Below are 23,263 nucleotides of genomic sequence, written 5' to 3'. Positions count from 1 at the left end.
GGTAATACCAAAACATTTGCGATTCTGAATGGAAAAAGCTGCCAGAAATGCAAGTATCAAAGTTGACATGTTATTAAAGCACACAATTAAATTGATGGTACAACAGCAGTTTTTTCCCAACAAAAGAAGTCTCTATTAAACCCATCTGAGCCTAGGCAAAGAGATAAAATACAAGTCAACCAAAACAGGGAAATAAAGACGAGATAGGACAGTTTCCAAGGCTGGTTCCTGTCAAGGGAGAAAGTCCTATACATTTGGCTCAAGAAAAATCCAATCAGGTGCGATACCTATAACCTAGAATAGAAGGATAAGCTTGAAGAAAGTGTTGCTTTTACTGGAAAAAAAAAACACTTCCTAGAAAGATAGTTCTACAAAACTTAACCCTTTCCAAAAATGAAGTTGGGATATATCAAAGCATGCACAAGAACATCATATCACATTTAAAAATGCTAGAAAAGAGAGAGGTAAAGTAGAAATTCCTCAACTAATTCATTGGGACAAGATTGCTCTAGATGATACAAAACCAAGTTAAAACAGGTACATTATCCTGATTTCCCGATGTGCAAAACTGAAGGATACTCATTTTCATACAGCTCAGTGTCTTGTAAAGTGCTATTGTAATTGTTCACCAATCCACCAAATAGCTGCATGCAGAGGAAAACACCATTAGAACCAAACCTTTATACTAAACTAGCCAAAACAGTAGTGAAAGCTCAGTGTCAGATCAAACAACATTGCAACTAGTTCTTTTGGAGGAAGTTTGGGGGCCCAATACCAGTGTCAAGATACTTGATCACCTTTACTACGACAAGGATCATAGCAGGCCCATTACCATAATTTGGGGGGCAAGGCCCTTTTTAGCTGAAGGGCAGCTAGTGGTTTGTGTAAGTGTTTGTAAGAGATCAGCTCTTTTTTCAAACAAGAAGCCGGGAGTGAGAGAGGGGCCTCTTGGCCATGGGGGGTCGGGCGAGGTGGGGAGGGTGGGAAGAGCATTGTTGGGTGGGTGAAATGCCTCCTAGAATTCAACAAACACACAAGACACAACACAAGCTATATCCATGAATATAAAGGACTGGACATCAGACACACCTCCCAGCCATAAACCCAAACAGGCTCTCAGCTTGTGAGCTAGCAGCACTACAAGTCACGACCACGTCCTGACATCCCATACCAGCAGTGCACATCATCCTAGTGTACTCGGCGGACCAAGAGTCCAAGAGTGGTGATCACACAATAACGTGTGTTGAGAAACCAAGTCATTCAGGACATTTCCCCTACTTTGTTCCTATTTTGGTTTCCATTTATAGCCCCAAAAAGGCTTTATTTGAATCATTACTTAGTGTTGGGGCACCACCCAAGAGAGCTGGGGAGCCACTTGAGAGACTTCAGTGGGCACCACTTGAGAGTGTTGGGCACCACTTGAGACAGTCACTGCCTAAAAATACGGCACTGACTTTCCTTATTCTTCATCGCACACAATCATTCCTTCCGACACTGTTGCTCTCTTTCATATTCTTCTCTCCTTTCTCTGTCCTCTCCAATGCCGTTCACACTCCGCAAGGAGGTCATCATGGTTTGTGGCTTCTGCATCCATCTCTACTCAGCGTTTTGCAGCCTACATCATCTAGCGTAAGTCCTCCTCACCTAGTGTCATCATCAAGCTTCATTTGCAGTAGTTTCAGGCCATTTACCCAGCCATTGCCTTGATAGCAGTCATCATCTCGGAGCAATTTCAGCATACCCTTTATCTCTGACAGCTCTTGAGGACTTTGATTTGCTCACTCTAGTCTTCTTTTGAACATGTTACTATTGAAGTGGTTTCTTCTGGCCACTGGGGATTTGGAAATACTAGAGCATCTGTTGATTGCTCTAGGGATCCTCTAGCCCATCTTGCCTTTAATAGAAAAGGCAAGGTGATTAGTCCCTAGGATTGTTGTTATCCACAATTGGCTCTTTAAGACAATGCCTTTGTTGTGCTGGAAGATTTTATGGATGATGGGGTAGTTGAAGCATTGGCATCTAAGGTGAAATCGAGGCAAGATCCACCTTAGCATTATGGTTTGAACATGAGGATTGCCACTTGGAATGTTCATGGTGTTTGCTCTTGTAGCAAGAAACATGATATGTGGCATGTTTTGCATGAAAATGAGTGGGATGTGTTGTGTGTGGTGGAGTACAAGAATAATAAAGAAGCAAGTAGGCTTGTTCATTGTCATGGGTATAAACTATTTTGCGATGCAACATTTTGGTGTCCTCATGATTGTTCATGAAAGATTTCATCCCGTTTTACTTAAGATGATGTGCATGGTTGCTTTGTGGTGATTGAGATTATGCACCATGATGAGCTTTTATGGCTGGTAGGAGTGTTTGCTCCTAATGATGCCTTGTATTGCCGATCCTTATGGAACGCCTTCGGGCTGGTCTTTGTCTTGGCAAGGTAGGTTTGCTAATGGTAGTTCTTTGCATTCTCTCATGGATGCTCCAAGAGCCCATGATTGGAATGATTTTGAATCAGAGTAGGGGGCTTGGATGAAGGATGGAATAAGGTCCAGGTCCTGGAGAATGAAGAGAGAGCGAAAGATGTGTTTATTTTGCAACATGAGATAATACAAAGAAAGGTGTGCAAAGCCATTCCCTTCATCGATATTGGAGATTCCCCAGTCATGGTCAAAGGAAAGCATTTGTCATTCTAATACACAATAATGCAAGAAAAGATAGAGGTAATGCAGCAAACCAAATTCTTGCAAGAAACCAAGATATGGATGGCAATAGAGCTCACACCCACCTTTTGGGCTACTAGACTAATGCTTGCATCTTGGATGGAAGGGGTTATCAAGTTGATCCCCAAAGTCCCTTCTCCTTCAATGCACAAACTTTGGCAACCAATTTCCTCGATGAGGTCTATGTACAATAAATTGTCAAGGTTCTTGGCTAATTGTCTTCATGAGTGCCTCCCTTCCATTATGCATCCCCATCAGTATGGGCTCATTAGGGGTAGGAAAGTTTTGCATAATATACTAAATGAGTAGATGGACATCATTTATGGGCAACACTCTAACCAAGAGGTTTTTCTTGTCCAAAGATGAGCTAAAGGAGGAACTCAAGGCCAAGGAAGAAAAAGACAATTGGCAAGAAAGGTTCGAGGAAGAAAGACAAGATCATAGGGCTACAAGGAGAGTATAAGCTCCTTATTGTACAACATGAGGAATTAAGAGAGCACTTGAAAAGGATAGACGAGGCAACGGATAGGCTTGCAGCACAAGATACCTCAAAAGCTCACCAAGAGGAAAAGCATCGTAAAGAAATGGAGGAAATGGAGAATAGGATGCTATCACACTGAAAGAGCAAGAAAGGCTAAAAGGCGAGATGAAGCACGTGGAAGAGGAGAAAGAAAAAGCTACCCAAATGTGAAAAGAGTAGGAGCCAAGAAGGGTGGCTTTAGCCAAAAGACAAAATGAGAGTCTAGAAGAAATGAAGCAAAGAGCTGAAGAGTGGGTAGCTAAAAGCGACGAAAGAGTGAAAGACTTGGCAAGCCGTCTAGCCCATGAGGAGAGCAAGAGAGTGCTAGCAGAGAGTAGGGTGATAGAGGCCGTGGAGACAAGAATGGAGCATCGCACTTTCCTCAACACCATTCTAAATGTCATGTATGCATCTTCATTTGCGATAAATAAAATGAATAAAATATAAATTGAATGAAATAAGTGAGATGGAGAGATTCCTAGCAGCTAAAGCTATTGATGTCAAAGGGAAAGGGAAAGGGAAAGAGGTGGTTCAATAGTTTTCTCTTTAGTGATTTATCATGAGAATTGCTTTGTGGAATGTGAAAGGTATTTCTTCGGGCAGTACGCAATATTGGTTAAGGAAAGTTGTGTTAGCTGGAAATTGGGATGTATTTTGTGCTGTGGAGCATAAAGAACATGCTTTGGCAAGATCTTCTTATGTATATAAGGGATATGCAGTCATTTTCAGTGGTCGTGCTCCACACAAATCTAGAGTTATGTTGGCCGTTAGATCTTCCCTGCAACCATCCTTGGTTTCTTAGGACCCTCGCGGTAGATTTCTGATACTGGACATCTTATATAAGGGAGAGGTTTTGTGGCTAGTGGGCGTGTATGCTCCTTCTATTGCTCAAGAACACTATCAACTTTGGGATGACTTGCGCTGCCTTGCCATGGCTTGTCAAGGTTTTGTTATTGGTGATTTTAATGCATGTGTATTTGCGGCAGATTAGGCAACTTCACCGCACATGGTCCTGAGCAACAGACTTGGGATGCTCTGGCAGGTGTGTCTTTGAAACAGACATGTGGTCCTGGATGTATTCGTCACAGTCTAGATATACTTCTGTTCTTTTCAGCATCAAAACACCTGGGCCAGACTGAATAGGATCTATATTTGTCAGAGCAATTCTTTTTTTCCTGCAGTCATTGACATGTGGGTGGAGGGACAGCATGTGTTGTCAGATCACTATCCTTTGGTCTTGGAATTGACCCACAGACTTGCTCATGCCTTTAAGGCTCTCCTTGCCCGTTTGCTTCTTCGTTTCAACCAATATTTTCCGCAATAAAATCAGTTTTTGGAATGTATTCAGCAACTGATTGCTTCTTTTAGCTAGAGGGTCCTATCTAGAGGGATGGAAGCATGGGCTGTTTTTAGGGATAATGCACAAGCGTTATCCCGACAGTATGGTATTCAGCATGCTTCCTCTTTATGAGCTGAATTGCAACATGCGCAATCTTTGTTGGCCCACTCATTGTCTCTGTGTCAGTCACGGGATTCCACTGATGACTTGCTCACATGCATTGAATGGTTGAAATGCACGGTTCAATCTCTTCAAGAAGAGGAATATGCAAAATACAAATTGCTGGCCAGAGCCGAAGCTTTACATGATAATAATTGTCAATCTCATCAATTCTTTTCTCATCTACACTAGAAATATGCCCAGGAAAATATTGTGCATTTGATGGATGAGCAAGGTGTTATGGTGACTGATCCTGCTTCCATGATTCAGATGTGTGTTGACTTTTATAAATCATTGTTGGGACCATAGGAGATTCTTTCTGATGCTGTTCACTCTGCTCGCCGATATATTTGCGATTTGGTTAGTAACCAGGTTAAGCCAGAATGGGTTGATTTGATGGAGGCTGATATTTCAGAGGATGAAGTGGAAGAAGTGCTATCTCATTTGCCTCAAAGGAAAAGTCCTAGATGGGATGGGCTTCCTAATGAGCTGTTTTCAGCCCATGTTGAGCAACATAAGGACCCATTAACTCCCCTATGTTAGCAAGTGTGGAATTCTAGTATGATGGCTTTAGATTGGAAGATTGCCGTCAGTCGGTTATTATCCAAGGTTCCCTCTCCAACATCTTTTAAACAATGGAGACCCATTTTTGTTATGGGTTCTTTACATAAAATCTTCCCTAAAATCATTGCCAACAGATTGTAGAAAGTATTTCTGCACCTAGTTCATCCACGTCAATACGGTTTCATTAAAGGTTGGAATATAATGCACAACATTTTGAATGTTCAACTGGGAATTGATTATGCCAAAGCTTCAGGCCAGGAGGTTGTTATGCTTCAGTTTGATATTGAGAAGGCATTTGATTATGTTAGGTGGTCTTTTTTGCGGCAACTAATCTCTACCATGGGATTTGGTCCTCGCATGATTTCTCTTATTGATACCATTAGTGAGGGTGCTGTGGCTCGTATTGCACTTAATGGAGGGATCACGGATGAAATTGCCTTATCTCGGCCTCTTCGGCAAGGCTGCCCTCTCAGCCCTTTCTTGTTTGCTTTAGTCACTCACTTGATGCTCTCATTGTTGGATAAGTTGGCTAATCAAGGAGAGATTAGTGGTTTCTCTCTTTTCCCAGTGGTGCCTAACTTGAGGGTCAATCTTTGGCAGATGATTCCTTTATGTTCCTTAAAGCCGATCGCACTAATGTTAATGGGCAATGGCTGCATGGAATCTTTTTGCTATGGCATTGGGACTTCATATTAATATTGAGAAATCTACACTGTTGTCTTATACAGAGAATGATTTGAAAGCCTTGGGCTGGCATGGAATTGTGATTTCAAAAGGAAATATAACTAGACACTTGGGTTATCCTATTGGTGTGGAGGTATCTCCCCGTGCCTTGCTGGATTGGATGTCATCCCGTATTCATGATTGGTTCATGTACTGGAAATCTCAAGGCTGGCCTCTTCATGTGAGACTTAAAGTTGCTCAATGCATCACGATCAGTATGATATCATTTTTTCTGCGTTTATTTCCCTGGACTAAGAAGTCCCTTTTGGAACTGGTTCAACCTATCCGATTCATGTTGTGGAAAAAGAAAGGGAATCGTTTCGGATAGGTGTGGATTTCGTGGCAGCATGTGACTACTCCTACAAAGATGGGGGGTGCAACTTTATTGGATGTTAATTTGCATATGGCTGCTTTGATGCTAGATCTTTTGCAGGCACTATGTGTACAGAGTCATCCCTCGTTAGATATTGCTAAATTTTTCATAGAAAGGACTGGCATCTCTCATGGTAGCACGCTTATTATTGCCTCTTGATGGCATGTGCTTAATTCCACGAGCCCTATTAAGGTCTCCCAGTCTTTTCTCCTTTCTCATTTCATTGCATCTTGGCAAGAGATGTTACGTTTTGCAGTTTGGCACCCTCTTGATTTTCGTAAGGAGGAGAATTCCCAGCAAGGACAAGTATTGGCTACCTCTAGGTTCTTGGATTGGCCATAAAGATTTGCAGCAAGACAAGTTTAATTGGATGGCTCGTTTGGGGTTGCAGACAGTCCTTGATGGTATCATTCCTAGGCAGGCCCATCTTTATTCTTTTCGGCATATTCATCAGCACTTTCGGGTGCCTCGTGGATATCATGACATTTGGTCGTCCATACAAGACAGGCTTCTAAGGTTCTCTCCTTGCCTGCATTACAACCATTGTCTCCATGGCGTGACTGAATGTTTGTGCTTCGTGATCATTTCGAGAAGAGGTCAGCTAATCAGATATATCATCAGATGGTGGAGACCAAGAGATGGGTCACTGGAAAGATTAATAAATTATGGCGTATTCGGGAGAGCAAAAAAGAAGTGGCAAGAAAGATTCATCCAACTCTAGAAGTCTAAGGTTCCGTATCAGGGTAAAGTGTTCATGTGGAGGCTCCTTATTGGGGGTCTTTCAACTGGGGATGTGCTGCGTGCCCGCAAGATCTTCGCTGGTCGTTGTGTATTCTCCACTACATGTGACGAGACATTGCTTCATCTCTTTCTCTCTTGCCATGTTGCTCGACAGATTTGGAGTTTTGTTTCTCGTGTGTGGCACTAGATATCAGCTCGTTCGTGGATTATGGGAAAGATGCCCTCTTTGTCTTCTTTGCATTCAGATTATTCCTGCCTCTTCCATTTCCTTAGGTGGACAGCCCTGTGGCATATGGCGTACTCTTCTATGCTATCAGCTTACTTGGTTCTTCCTAACATTGGTGGTCCATGGCTGGCTATTGTTCGCTCTACTCCAGCTGTCCTTCTGTGTGATTTCTTTGTATTAAATTCTCAGTAGACTTTTGTCAGTTTCTTTGATGACTTGATGGTCTAATGTAAATATTTACTACTTAATTCAATTATCTTAACGAAGAGAGAGAGAGAGAGAGATTCTTGGACCAAGAAGTTTCTTCTCGAATTGGTTCAACCTATCCGATTCATGTTGTGGAAAAATAAAGGGAATCGCTTGGGCCAGGTATGGATTTCGTGGCAGCATATTACTACTCCTAAAAGGATAGGGGGAGCAACTTTCTTGGATGTTAACTTGCATATGGCAGCCTTGAGGCTAGCTCTTTTGCAGGCACTATGTATAGAGAGTCATCCCTGGTCAGATATTACAAATTTTTTAATAGAAAAAACTAGAATCTCTCATGGTAGTACGGTTATTCATGCTTCTTGGTGGCATGTGCTTAATTCCATAAGACCTGTAAAGACCTCCCAGTCTTTTCTCCTTTCTCATTTGATTGCATCTTGGCATGCGATGTTACGTTTTGCAGTTTGGCACCCTCCTGATTTTCATAAGGAGGAGAATTCGATGCAAGGTGAAGTGCTAGCTACTTCCACATTGTTGGATTGGCCTGATAAAGATTTGCAAAAAGATAAGTTTAATCAAATGTCTCCTTTGGGGTTGTAGATAGTCCTTGATGGTGTCATTCTTGGACAAGCCTATCTTTATTCTTTTCGGCATATCCGTTAGCACTTCCAAGTACCTCGAGGTTATCACGACATTTGGTTGTCTATATATGACAGGCTTTTGAGGTTCTCTCCTTTGCCAACATTAAAGCCATTGTCTCCCTAGCGTGATTGGAAGTTTGTGAAACCTGATGATTTTGAGAAAAGGTTAGCTAACCAAATTTATCATCAAATGGTGGAGGCCAAGAGATCGATCACGAGAAAGGCTAATAAATTATGGCATATTTGGGATAGCAAAAAGAAGTGGTAGGAAAGATTCATCCAGCTCTAGCAGTCTAAGGTTGCGTATTAGGGTAAAATGTTCATGTGGAGGTTGCTTATTGGGGGTCTTCCAATAGGGGATGTGTTGTGTGCCCGCAAGATCTCTGCTTGTCGTTGTGTATTCTACATTATATGTGATGAAACAATGCTTTATCTCTTTGTCTCTTGCCCTATTGCTAGACAAAATTGGAGTTTTGTTTCCTGTGTGTGGTCCGTGGAAACTCAGCACCGGATATCAGTTTGTCCGTGGATTATGGGAAAGATGACTTCTACATCCTCTTTGCACTCAGATTATTCCTGCCTTTTCCATTTCCTTAGATGGACAGCCTTGTGGCATATTTGGCGAACTCGGAATGCCTTCATTTTTGATTCAGTATCGGGTATCCATGGTCATGTGGCCCGTGTCGTGGTTTAGTGTTATGGCAGATCTCCTCTATGGTGTCAGCTAATCTGGTTCTTCTTGACATTGCTGCTCCTTGGCTGGATATTGTTCGCTCTACTCCAACTATTCATGAGAGAGAGAGAGAGAGAGAGAGAGAGAGAGAGAGAGAGAGATGGTGGAGAGACGGACGGCGACCTGCCGTGACCCTTCTGCTGCAGCGACCTGACCTCGTGTGCTGGCTCGAACGGGCCTGCGCCTGCGCTATTCTGCCCCGCTTCTGGACACAGGCTGAGGCAGCCACACAGGGAGAGGGAGAGAGTGAATGAGCGGAGGCCACGCCCTTGTTCCTATTATGTTGACAATTGAGGACTGTGACACGCTCGACCTCGACCTGCGTCCTGTCTCTCCTCCTGTTCAAGCCGTTGAACGTCGCCCTATCTTCCTGTGCGTAGTCAAACCACGTCATTGTGGGTCCCTGCTTCTGCACGTCGACCTTCAAACCACGTCATCGCGGGTCCCTGCTTCTGCATGTCGACCTGTAAGTACCCACAGAGAGAGAGAAAGAGCGAGTGAGAGCCCACGACCTGCAGGCAAGTCAGACGGTGGCTCTAATCTCATTTCTGCTCCTGCACGTCTGCTATTCCGTTTGCCCTGGTTTTGTGTTGCTGCCCTGCTCTGCATCCAGCAGTCGATCTGCCTTGGGATTACACCGCCAACATATCTGCTCTGCTACTGGACATTCGACCTATGTAGAGACTTTCTGGCTGGACAGAGGTGCAGATTTCTATCACAGCAGACAGAGATCTGTGATACAGCAGACACACAGTAAGAGAAAGAGAGAGAGGGAGGCCTGTGCTGTTTCTGTCTTCTAAGAGATCTGTCTTCTGTGAGCTCCGGGCGTTGCATCCGACCTGCACAAGTAGTGATACAATATGGCTGGTCTGGATATGGCTTTTGTCGACCAAACGGTGGCAGCCCTTGGTCTGGATTCTGATACAGAGGAACCAAAGGATATGATTCCTTGTACGGAGGAGATGCCCCCTGGTCCGGACTTCCAACCTGCGGGCAAACGCTCCAAGCATATGTCAATGTTTACCCTTTGCCTTCATATCTCCCTGCTTCTTGTAATAATCCTTTGCAATGTGTCCATATCTGCCGTAGTAATGACAGTCCTTATCTCTGTTTGGCTGATCATTTGACTGCCAGGAACCAGATCCACCACCTCTACCATGGGGTGATCTCCCCCTACCTCTAAAGCCTCCAGATCCACACTGGTCCTATGTATTTGTGCCATGCCAAGGATTCTACTGTTGCTGTCCATAAACATTTCTAGTGTCTCCTTGACCTCGAAAAGAGCCACGGCCTCTGCCACCTCTACCACACTGGCTAGAGTAAAGAACAATGTCTCTGCTTTGAGACATACTAGAACATGTATTCAGCCCAAGCTTAACTTCCTCATGCAACAACAAAGCAATCATCTCATCCCAATCAGGGGATTCAGCTCTCATAGAAATAGACGTATCAAATGCTTTATACTCTTTGCAAAGTCCATTCAATGTCACTGCAATCATATCATCCTCAGACACTGAAGATCCAATGGTGGCAAGCTGATGCGTTATGTTCTTGATCTCTGTAGTGTAGGCCTGAATGCTTCTGTCATTCCTAAACATGTTATTGAATTATTTACTGGAGTTTGCCAACACTCTGCTTGGCGAGTATGTCCAACATAATCATGAAGCTTTTTCTGACTCTGGAACTGAAGATGTTCTGGAAGCCAGGGTGGACCCGAAAAATGTCTTGCACTCTTTTTTCGGTGTTTTATGACCATGCTGTTATACTCTTCTTCATTGGCAAGATTCCAGTGCTTTCCCATATTCGCCAATGGCTGCACCATTTACTACAGGGGGAGTTGAGGAGGAGATTTTTTGTTGGGCCCCGAGGCTTCTATGAGGTGCTGTTGAAATCTGAGAAGCATCGGGCTGATCTTCTGTCTAAACTGCCATTGTTCTTTGATCGCCGTTTGGTCCATGTTGCGCCATGGCGCCCTATGGCAGACTTTCAACGCCTGCTTCAATGTGAATGCCCGGTGTGGGTTGAAGTGGAAAATTGCCCGGCTGTCTATTGGCCTTTGTTAAAGGATGCCATGGCCGTTGTGGGAACTGTTCTGGTCCCCCCGAGCCTAAGGGCCATGAATCGCAACCGTTTGTGTATGTTATGGACACTGCTAGGAAAAGGCCGGCATGGCTTCGTATTAATTGCTCTGGCATGCATCCTTTGCACTTTCGTTTGAAATGGGGCAACTTTGCAGGACACTGCTTTTCGTGTGGAAAATTGGGGCATTTTATGGCCGAATGCCCAGAGAAGCAACCATCTTCAAATGATGAGCATGTTATGCTGCCTATGGAAGACATGGTGCTTGATGCTCCATCACAGGATGCAACCCAGCCACCTAAAGTTCTGGATAAAGGTAAACAACCTGTTTCCGGTTTGGATTCCCGTGGCAATGACTGGGTAGAGACACGTCCCAAAAAAGGCAAAAAGGTTGATGCTAGCCTGGCGACTACTGGGCCTAATGTTTCACAAGATTCCATGCGCACGTATATGCGCAGGAAAGAAATGTTGTCTTCAGAGCATGCTGCACGTACTATGGTTCCTTCTGCTCCCCGTAATTAGTCTACTCGGAAAGTGTATACCGACGGTCCAAAGGGCCCACCCGCTAAGTTGGCTTTTGATACTCGAGGGAATGTGATTACACCATGGGATCGTCGTTATCCCTGTTCCATCCCCAAGACAGTGGATATTCCGTCTACCTCTAAAGCTGGCCGTCAGAACTCTTTTGCCGTGTTAGCTGATTTTTTGGATGAGGGTGTCCTTGATATTCTAGCAGAAAAGGTTAAATCGAGGTAAGTGAAGCCTTGTTCCTGATTTTCTTTTTGAATACACATGAAGATAGCCACGTGGAATGTGCGAGGCATTTGTTCTCACCATAAGCAACATGCCATGTGGACTGTATTGCATGAGAATCGGTGGGATGTCTTGTGTGCGGTAGAGCACAAGAGTCACGGTGAAGCAAGAAAAGTTGTGGATTGCCATGGGTTTCGCTTGTTTTATGTAGGGACACACGCCGGGCATTATTCTGGTGTGCTTATGATTGTACATGAGAAATATCAGCCGGTTCTTATTAAAAATGATGTACATGGCCGCTTTGTGGTGGTGGAAGTTTTATTTGAAGGAGAGATCTTATGGTTGCTGGGCCTATATGCTCCGAATGACCCTTTATCCCGCCGGGATCTTTGAAATACCTTGAAGACCTCCTTGTCACTTGGCAGACGGGGTTTTTTGATGGGGGATTTTAATATGTCTATTGATTCTTCACAGTCCACTTCAGGGCATTCAGTGATGGACGCTCCGGAAAGTCGGGTGTGGCATGCGTTTGCTTTTGCTGTACTTAAGCAAGATCTATGGTCTTGGCTACACCCTTCTTCTACAGGGTTTACTTTCCATTCGGCACAGTGTGCAACTACATGGACGCGGTTGGACCTCTCCTGCCGTGGGCACCGATGGCGTACTCCGAGTAAGTGTGTGACCTACCTGGGAGAACCTTCCCTACCCCATGGGCCTGGGCAGGGGTGAGCTTGTGCTCCTACAGAAGTAAGATGTCTATCCGTCTAGCAAGGGCCAGCTACAACTCCTGCCGAACAATCAACTTCCTGGAACCACGTGCCCCACTGTAGTGGAGTATTCACATTCTAGGATGCAAGATGTAAGCTCATAGGGAAACCTGTGACTGACCGAATACTCTTTGTATCTTTCACGACCACTCGTATCTTTGGGACTCTTGCAACTGTCACTGCATCCGCAAAGGAGGCAAGAGGAACTGTGCCGAAGTGACGTCCAAAGTCCTCCACTAACTGGTGGTACTCTACCGTCAGTCTGGGGAAGAGTAAAGTGACTGGATGTCTAAGAAACCTGTTATGGAGCGTAGATGTCTCCACTATGAAGCCACTGTACCAGGGAACCATGTCAATGATCCCCTTCGTGGAGGCATAGGGTGAGCTATCCACTAGCTCACGAGTTGCGTCTGCAGAGGTGAGTCGAACCATGAAGATCCCTTGGCCCATGAGGACTGCCTCCGCGATCTGCGCTGTGCCAATGAGCAACGTGGAGTGAAGCCAATCCCGAAGCTGGGCTCTCGATGGGGAATGTCCAACAACCTGACCAAAGATCGTTGTTTCTTTCAACTCCAGCTCTATGGCACGGATGGCTAAGAGCTGTTCCTCAGAGAGGACGATGCGCAAGGTGTTTGACTAGGGGACACTCGTAGAATGCAACGGGATCTGACCAGAGGTTTCCATTGCGCGTCCCTGCTGAGAACCTACCTATCACGTTGCTTTGTTACCGGTTGGGGGGGAAGTTGCTGTAGAGGAAGGGAGCAACTGGAGGGGGGGGGAGCACAGGTGGTGGATTTGCCAAACGGGGCCGTGAGCTGCAGGGCGGAGGTGGTGGGGGCAGCACCGGGGGGGGGGGGGGGGGGGGTTTGGCAAGGCAAGCGCACCACTCAGCCGCAAGCGGAGGGGGGAAGGCAGGTCCGGTGCAGCAGGCCACAGGCAGGGGCGCACACAGGGGGCAACGGACAAGGCAGGTACCAGGCAGGTGGGGGCGCAGGTAGGAGGGGTGACAGGACAGGCGACGCACGGCAAGGATAGGGCTACGGACAGGGTAGGGGGCAGCGGGCCGCAGGCAAGGGGGGGGGCTCTGGCGATGGTGACGGGGAGGGAACAGGCGGGGCTGGCACGATGGATCACGCGAGCGTGGCGCGGCAAATCAGTCGGGGCGCGAGTAGCTTAAGTGATGCGACGGGCAGGTGTTTTTCATACTGAGAGAACTGATATTGTTTTCCACTTGTTTGTAGATCGATTGAAGAGTTGTGCAACTCAGTATGTTCTATGGAAAACAGCTTATCATTTCTATGCACCTACATCCACAAAAAAACTGAAAATAAAGCTTTTCACATGAACTGGCAGCAAATGTGGTTCCGTTCCTTAAACTATGTCTCATCAGAAACAATAGAACACAAGGGTGAAGCTGAAAGATAACAAATGAAAGATCTTGAATATACTGAATAAAGGTAAGAGTTACCTGGACACCAAGTGTGCAGTAAAGGCACATTAGACAAAATATTAAGCCCAAGTACGGAGTGAGACTTGGTATCAATTTTAAGAAGGTGCTTATGATAACTCTGTAGCGATCGACATGTAACAGTAAGCGTATAAGACGAAGAAGTCTGGCTATAAGTAGATAACGGATCCTGTGATGCATTTGAAGAGAATTAAAAGAATCAAGAGCCAGCATATTTTCAGCAAGATAGCTCACAAATATAAGAGAGCACTAAAGTTTAGACTTCATGATCATATCCAACGGCACAATTCACATTCCAGTGTACATCTTACCATTCTTCATTGGAAATGATAGGCACACTGTTTGGAAGAGCAAATGTCAAAGTCTCTCCCACAACTGCAAAAGAAAACACATTCGGTGGATTAAAGAACAGTCATGCTCTTTGAAAATGAAAAAAACACATCAAACTAGAAGTTGAGGATGTAGGAGGACATGCAAGGCTTACTTTTGCATAAAAGTTAAGCTTATGGAAGCAAACCATTTGAAAAACATTGAATAAAAGTCAATGTTAGACGAAAATTCCAAAGTTGAGCCTGCACATAAAGATTTACCTATTATCCATGTAATGGTGAAGTCGAATTTGTTGAGGCCATCTTGCCAGTATGCAGAGAATCCATAAGCATATATCTTCAGCAACATCTCAACAACGTATACCCAGCCTATACTAAAAAAAAGATTAACTTCATTAATGAAAAAACCAAGATGCCCATACATGATTACAAGAAAATGCATAAATGAAATTGCTTTGTTCCTCCTGATTTTACTGACACCCTTCCTCAAACTATCAAGATCTCCTTTGTTCATAGAGGATACCTATTTTGCCAATGCTGTTTAGGGCTTACACAAACGCATGGAATGGTAGAAATCGACTGTTATGGAAGGATGGCCTAATAAGACCTTGTTCAAATGCAAAGCCTTTCTTTGGAGAATGCTCATAGGTGGCCAACCCCTTGCCTCCACCCTCTTCAGGCGCCACATTTCAAATGGTAACTGCTTCTTTGTACTACCAGTGTGGAATCTTCCTGTCATAGATTAATCTCCTGCCCATTGGCCAAGAAGATCTGGTCCCTGCTCTCTAACATTTGGAGGGATGTGGTGGGACCTTCCCTCCATTCATCAGATTGGGTCTTTGGCAAGGTGAAATATCCTACTTTAGGGCTCATGAAGAGGTCATGACCAGTGCTGAGGCAGGGGTGCAGATTTGAGGCACAAATTCAAGGTGTAGATTTAAGAGCAGCTCACGACCTGATTCAAGGTGCAGATTCAGAGCAGATCATGATGTGATTCAAGGCATAACTTCAGGGCAGGCCATGACCAGCTTCAGGGGAAGATCACAGCTAGATTTGGGGCACAGATTGAGGAGAGGTCTCGACTACGTTTTGAGACTGAGGTATAAGTCCAGGGCAGGCCACAATCAGATTCAGAGCACAGATTCTGAGAGAGAGAGAAAGAGAGAGAGAGAGAGCGAGAGAGAGAGAACCTTTTACGAAAAGAGAGAGAGAGAGAGAGAGAGAGAGAGAGAGAGAGAGAACCTTTTACGAAAAGAGAGAGAGAGAGAGAGAGAGAGAGAGAGAGAGAGAGAGAGAGAGAGAGAGAGTGTTTGGGTTTTTGGGCAGCCCAAATACCCCACTCTGGCACAGCCACATATGAAGCTCATGTATCACTTTCTTCGATATTGGGGCTGTTGGCATAACTGGACCATTCGGAATGCTTTTCTTTTTGATTCCGCCTATAATGTTCAGCGGCATATTGCGAGGCTTAAGGGCCTCTTGTATTGGCAGTTAGATCTTCTCCAGCATTCTGACTTGCTCTCTAGGGAGGACTTACGTCCCTGGCATATGGCAATTTCCTCCACGTCTTTGCCATGACTTTGTAACTTGTAGTACTTAGAACCTCTTCACATGATGGCTTAGATTGTCGTCATGTATCTTGTAATCAAGTAATCTTGTATTTTTTTCGTAATTAATACAATTACCTTTTACGGAAAAAAAAAAGAGAGAGAGAACCTTTTACGAAAAGAGAGAGAGAGAGAGAGAGAGAGCTCTTCTGCAGGAACTATGTGTAGAGAGTCATCCCTCGACAGATATTGCAAATTTTTTATAGAAAGGACTGGAATTTCTCATGGTACCACACTTATTCATGCTTCTTGGTGGCATGTGCTTAACTCCACAAGATCTATTAAGGTCTCCCAGTCTTTTCTCCTTTCTCATATAATCGCATCTTGGCACGCAATGTTAAGTTTTGTAGTTTGGCGCCCTCCTGATTTTCGTAAGGAGGAGAATTCCTTGCAGGAGAAGTACTGGCTACCTCCAGGTTGTTGGATTGGCTTGACAAAGATCTGTAGCGAGACAAGTTCAATCGGATGGCTCGTTTGGGGTTGCAGACAGTCCTTGGTGGTGTCATACTTGGGCAGGCCCGCCTTTATTCTTTTTGGCATATTCGTCAGCATTTTCGGGTGCCTAGAGGATATCACAATATTTGGGCGGCCATATAGGATAGACTTTTGCGGTTCTATCCTTTGCCTGCGTTACAGACACATTCTCGCTGGTGTGATTGGATGTTTGTGTCAGTATTGTGAGATGCCATTGTGCACCCTCTCCAGTATGGTTTCATTAAGGGCCGAAACATTCTGCACAATGTATTAAATGCACAACTGGCAATTGACTATGCAAGGCATTCTAATCAGGAGGTCGTACTGATTCAACTGGACCTGGAAAAGGCTTTTGACTATCTGGACTGGTCTTTCATTGTGCTGAACTTATGTCTGCTATGGGCTTTGGTGCTCGGATGTCTCGTCTAATCTACACCATCAGTCCTGCGGCGTCTTCGCGAGTCATGCTGAATGGAGGTGTTACTGAGCCATTTGTCCTTGCCCGCTTTGTTAGGCAGGGGTGCCCTTTGAGCCCTCTCTTCTTTGCCCTTGCGACTCATCCAGTTCTTTCGATGTTATCTCATATGGCAGCTTCTACCCAGTTGGCCGGATTGTCGCTTCCTACTGGACAGCAATTCATTAGTCAATCCTTGGCTGATGATAGCTTTATGATTTTGCGTGCGGACAAGGATAACCTTCGAAAAGCATTGGATGTTTGGGCTCTCTTTGGTCAGGCATCTGGCCTTCGCATCAATGCGTTCAAATCAGCCATTCTCAGCTGCACGGAGTCGGATTTGCAGTCCTTGGACTGGCAGGGTATGGTTGTTCCTCGTGGCTCCATTGTCAGGCATCTTGGGTACCCTTTGGGTGTTGATGTTCCCCCAAAGCAGCTTCTGCAGTCGATTTCTCAGAAAACGGTGGCTAAGTTTATGTATTGGAAGTCTCAGGCCTGGCCCTTCCATGTTCGCCTCAAAGTAGCCCAGACAATTATGTTGCCAATGCTCACATATTTCTTGCCATTGCTGCCCTGGACTACTACGACTCTGAATGCTCTTACTCAGTCTATTCGTTTCATGCTATGGAAGGACTCATTGCATGCAGGTATTTCCTAGATTTCTTGATCGCATGCATGCACCCCCAAACGCATGGGTGGAGGAGCTATTTTAGATGCCCAAACTCACATGCTGGCACTCCGTTGGTCTCTTTTCCGCGCCATGTGCTCGGATCATCAACCGTGGGTCGTTATAGCCCGTTATTTCCTTGAGGACCATGGCTTCTGCATGGGAATACCCAAATCCGGAGTTCTTGGTGGCATGTTCTTAATGCTGATTCGCGGTTCTCCAGTTCTTCTTCATCGCTCCTTACTCATTTGGTATGTTCTTGGAAACTGGTCCTCCAGAAGGCTCAGTGGCATCCAGCGGAGGATCGCTTAGCTACTAACTCTTTTCAATCGGAATTGATGGCAGTCTCGCGTTTACTTTCATGGGAAGGTAAACACGAGCTTAGACCACAATTCAACCAGATGGCACGTTTGGGCTTATCTTCAGTCGCGGATGCCACCCTTGCCAGTCGCAATGTGCTAATATCGTTTCGTACAGCTAGGAGGCTTTTCAGGATCCCTCGTGGATATAGGCATTTATGGGAATAGCTTTTGACGGTGCTCTAGAGCAAACAACCCTTTCCTGCCCTTGCTTCGGATCATCCCTGGCAGGATTGGGACTTAGAAGGCCGGCTGAATTTAAGCAAAGCTTCTGCTAACCAGGTGTATCATCTTCTGATTAAAGATCATCAATGGCTGGTTACTAAAGCGAATGCTTTATGGGGATTGCGTAAATCCCGGTCATGGTGGAGGGCAACTGTGACGGAGGGCTGGTTGAACAAGACACCCTTCAAATATAAGGTCTTTCTTTGGAGAGTGATGATTGGTGGTCTTCCGCTTGCTTCAGCTCTTTCCAAGCGACGAATCTCCAATGGCAATTGTTTCTTTTGCACCACTACTGTGGAATCCGCCCGGCACCGATTTATTTCTTGCCCCATCGCTAAGAAAGTTTAATTATTTTTTTCGGCTGTTTGGCGAGGGGTGGTTGGTTTCACCCTACGCCCCTTTGACTGGGTTTTTGGGCAGCCCAAATACCCCACTCCGGCACAGCCACATATGAAGCTCATGTATCACTTTCTTCGATATTGGGGCTATTGGCATAACTGGACCATTCGGAATGCTTTTCTTTTTGATTCCGCTTATAATATTCAGCGGCATATTGCTAGGCTTAAGGGCCTCTTGTATTGGCAGTTAGATCTTCTCTAGCATTCTGACATGCTCTCTAGGGAGGACTTACGTCCCTAGCATATGGCAATTTCCTCCGCGTCTTTGCCATGACTTTGTAACTTGTAGTACTGGAACCTCTTTACATGATGGCTTAGATTGTCATCATGTATCTTGTAATCAAGTAATCTTGTATTTTTTTCGTAATTAATACAATTACCTTTTACGAAAAAAAAAGAGAGAGAGAGAGAGAATCGAAGCTCAGCTAAGAGTGCACTAGACACTGTCGAGAGTGAAGCACGACACCCAATGCAATAGACTGAAAGAGTGTAACTTGAGTACAAAGTACAACCCCTAAACCTTAGGGTTGTAGGGGGTGTTTACACTCGAACATGATAAGTGCCCGCAAGTGTGTGACATAAGCACATACGGAAGAACACATTAAAATCTGGGGGAAAAAACCTCTCGTACCAAGAGTAAAAAGTGCCCTGGTGTCCTACTGATCACCGACACTTCTCTGTAAGTGCAAGCAATAGTGAAACCCAACAAACCCCCCTGGAGTGAACAGTGATCAAAAGTACAAGGATCATCCGCCACCAAAGGAGATCAAATTTAAAGCATTGCAAAATGCTTTAAATTTGTCACGAGGAAGAGCTTTGGTGAAGATGTCTGCCACATTACTGGTGGTAGGACAATAGACAAGACTGATATCATGTGCATGTAGCCTCTTTCTGACAAAGTGATAATGTATCTCAATGTGTTTCGTGCGTGCATGAAACACTGGGTTCCGTGACACTGGAATGGCTCTCTGACTGTCAGTGAACAAAGAAGTAGTCTCCGTAACAGATACATCCAGATTAGCTAGCAAGCGTCTAATCCATACGCATTCAACTGTGGTAGTGAAAGCTGCTTTGTATTCAAGTTCACATAATGATGTGGCAACAGTGGATTGTTTCTTGCTAAGCTAAGATATGCAAGATGAGCCAAGAAAGAAACAATTGCCACTAGTGGAGTGACGTGAATCATAATCACGAGCCCAATTAGAATCACTGTAAGCATGTAATTGCAGTGGTCCCCCCTTGGCATAAAGCAATCTAAGAGATCTAGTACCCTGCAAGTAACGAAAGACACACTTAATAGCTTGCCAATGTGACATGCGTAGCTCATGCATATACTTGCTTAGGGGGGCTGAAACTACAAATTGTATGTCCGGCCTAGTGTTGCATAGGCAAATAAGACATCCAAGTGTTGGAGCATATGTGTGTATATCAAACAAATCACTGTCATCATTTAATGATAACTTTAGTCCAGGTTCCATTGGTGTACAGACTGGCTTGCAATCCTGTAAGTCAAACTTCTCAAGAAGTTTACCAATGTATATTGACTGTGATAAACCAATACCTCTAGCATCATGTATGAACCGAATGCCCAAGTAATAATGCAAAGACCCCAAGTCTGACATTTCAAAAGTTTGCTGCAAATTTTGTTGAATGCTGAAGTCTGATCAGCATGTATCCCTGTAAGCAAAAGATCATCAACATATAGACAAATGATCAGCATGGATCCCCCCTCTTTACATACGTAAAGGGTAGACTCGATGAGCTATTTATAAACCCGTGGCTGAGTAAAAAGGCATCAATCTTTGTATACCAAGCTCTAGGAGCTTGTTTCAAACCATATAAAGCCTTTTTCAGCTTGCAAACCAATTGTTCAAATCCCTCAACTACAAAACCAATGGGCTTCTGTACATAAACTTCCTCATGAAGTTCCCCATGTAAAAATGCAGTTTTAATATCTAACTGATGCACAGTCCATCCATAATGGGCAGCCAAAGCAACCATAGACCTGATGGTAGTCATTCGGGAGGTAGGAGCAAATGTCTCCTCATAGTCAATGCCTTTCTTCTGTGCATAGCCTTTGGCTACTAGCCTTGCCTTATATTTGTCAATGGATCCATCTGAATTCCGTTTCAGCTTGTAGACCCATTTTGTTTCAATGGCTTTCTTCCCAAAGAGCAAAGACACTAAATCTCATGTTTGATTCTTAATGATAGAATCCAATTCAGCTTGCATTGCTGCCGTCCAATGCACACTTTGTTGTGCATCCTCAAAACATTTAGGCTCCTCACATCATCAACTGTACTTGCTGCCATAACAAACTTCATGGTATGTGCAGTATCATGCATACGAGCTTGCCTTCTAGTACGACCAGCCATGGGTGCATCTAGATGACTATCTTTCATAGTCTGTAAATACCATCTAGGCATTTGTCTTGCCTCTTGACTGTGCATAAGCTCTTGCTGAATTTCGGTTTCAGCACTTTGCTGAATATTCAAATCAGCCGATGGCTGATTTCCCGCATTTTCCAATGGAGCAGCTGGCTGAACATTAAGTTCACTTGCTGAAACTCCAGCTGAATCACCAAATGAAATGGGCAGCAGCCCTTCAAATACATCACGGGCAGCCTGATATGTGTCAAAACCAGCAAGGGACAATTCTAATTTTTCATCAAATAGTACATCCTTACTGACAAACACCTTTTTAGAGAGAGGATCATAGAGTGTGAGCCTTTTCTCTCACTACTATATTCCACAAAAATGCATTTGATAGCCTTGTTATCCAACTTTTTCTGAGTATTTGGAGAATGCGTGCATATGCAAGACACTGAAAGGTACGAAAGTGCCCAACAGAAGGTCTCCGGCTGTTCCATGCCTCGAAAGGCGTAATATTCTTTAATGCTTTGGTGGGGCATCTGTTTAAAACATGGCAAGCACACATTACGGCTTCCATCCAAAAACTAAGTGGCAAGCTCTTTGCTTTCAGCATATATCTGGCCATCTCCATGAGTGACTGATTCTTCCTCTCTGCAACCTCATTCTGCTGTGGAGTATAGGCAGTAGTGAACTGATGAATAATGCCCTTCTGTTTAAAAAAAGAATTCAGCATAGAGGACAAATATTGCCCCCCTCGGTCCGAACGGAGAGTCTTTATTTTACAACCAGATGGTTCTCAACAAGTGCTACAAAAGCCAAGAATGCATCATACACTTCTAGCTTTTTCATCAAAGAATAGATCCAGTAGAAGCGAGAAAGTCATCAATAAAAGTCACAAAATAGTAACATCCACCCAATGACTTTGTTTGCATAGGCCCACATACATCTGAATGCAGTATCTATAACTTGCTATGGCTCTAAAAGCAACATCACAGGGAAACGAAAACCGATGCATTTTCCCCAAAATACATCCTTCGCACAAGTGCTCAGGAGGTCTCTCCAGAAGAGGTAATCCATCTAGCACTGTGTATGCTGTAAGAGCATTAAGCTACCATAGTTCACATGCCCCATCCGAGCATGCCATAACTCTGCCTGTATCATAGTAGCAGTAAGAGTGGATGCCAAGTACGCTGACTAATCAACTGAAAGAGCATCCAACTCATATAACCCATGACATAAAGTACCAGTCAAGATCAAAGTCATGTGTTCCTTGTCTCTCACCATGCATCTGTCATCATCAAAGGTGACTTACAATCCACAACGTGCCAAAGAAGAAATAGAGAGCAGATTCTTCTTTATACCTAGCACAAACAAAGCATCCTGCAGGCGGAGAATAGAGCCATCAATGGCTGTGAGAACAATCTCCCCAATACCACCTCTAACAAGGTATGATGCATTGTTGGCACACTGTATAGACTTGCCAACTGGAGCTGCACCAACAGAAGAAAATAGATCTCTGTGAGATGTGATGTGCCTAGAAGCACCACTGTCAAAAAACCAACTGCCTGCATCCTGAGTAGAGCAATCAAAATACTTACTGGAATGCATCTCCTGAAAGATGGAGGCAAAATTTATCTATTGGAAAGCAGAGGCATGACCCTTCATGCATGCCTCAAAGTAGCCAAGGACATCATCCTACCCATGCTTACCTACTTTTTGCCACTTCTACCTTGGGAAACTGCTTCTTTGAATGCACTTAGCAAACATATTTGTTTTATGTCGTGGAAAAAGGACTCCTTGAATGCAGATATCTCTTGGATTTCTTGAAGCCATGTGTGCACCCCAAAGAGCATGCGTAGTGGGCAGATTTGGATGTACAGACCCATATGGTGGCCCTTTATTGGCCACTCTTCAAAGCAACGTGTATTGATCGTCATCCTTGGGTCTTTATAGTCTACGTTTTTTTAGAAGACCGAGATATTGTACATAGTAACACCAGCATACAAGCATCATGGTGGCACGTTCTTAATTCTGATGCTCACCTTTCCACATCCTTCTCCATTTTGGTGAATCATTCAGTTTCTTCTTGGAGGCTCGTTCTTTGGAAGGTCTGCTAGTATCTTAAAGAGGATCCTCTAGAGTAAAATTCCTTTCAAAAAAGGAGTTCAATCATATGGCACGTTTGGGTTTGTCTTTTGTTTGCAGATGCCACTTTGATAGGGCATGGGGGGCTGATATCTTTTCGTATGGCCAAGAGACTTTTCTAGATTCCTTGTGGATACCGCAATATATGGGGCCGGATTGAAAGGTTAATGGAGCCTATGCAGCCTTTTCTTGCACTTGACTCGGATTGCCCTTGTCAAGT

General features: G+C 44.4%; 1 protein-coding gene across 2 annotated transcripts in view; it reads right to left on the bottom strand.

Moving 5' to 3' along the window:
- The window catches only part of TPC1 (two-pore channel 1), a 208,311-nt gene that overhangs the window by 14,265 nt on the left and 170,783 nt on the right, over positions 1 to 23,263 (bottom strand). For both annotated transcript variants that reach the window (XM_087683338.1, XM_087683337.1), the window contains 4 exons: positions 14,604 to 14,711; positions 14,325 to 14,388; positions 14,014 to 14,182; positions 580 to 644 (listed from right to left, as the gene is read on the bottom strand). In XM_087683338.1, the coding sequence (XP_087539464.1) occupies positions 580 to 644; positions 14,014 to 14,182; positions 14,325 to 14,388; positions 14,604 to 14,711 (406 nt within the window). The remainder of the gene's footprint in view (positions 1 to 579; positions 645 to 14,013; positions 14,183 to 14,324; positions 14,389 to 14,603; positions 14,712 to 23,263) is intronic.

The sequence above is a fragment of the Lygodium microphyllum genome, chromosome 8 (genome assembly GCF_053477565.2).
Source record: "Lygodium microphyllum isolate KBCC chromosome 8, Lygodium_microphyllum_v1.1.10, whole genome shotgun sequence".
NCBI lineage: Eukaryota > Viridiplantae > Streptophyta > Polypodiopsida > Schizaeales > Lygodiaceae > Lygodium > Lygodium microphyllum.
The sequence above is the reverse complement of the archived record's forward strand: the minus strand, read 5'-3'. Positions and strand labels throughout refer to the sequence as shown.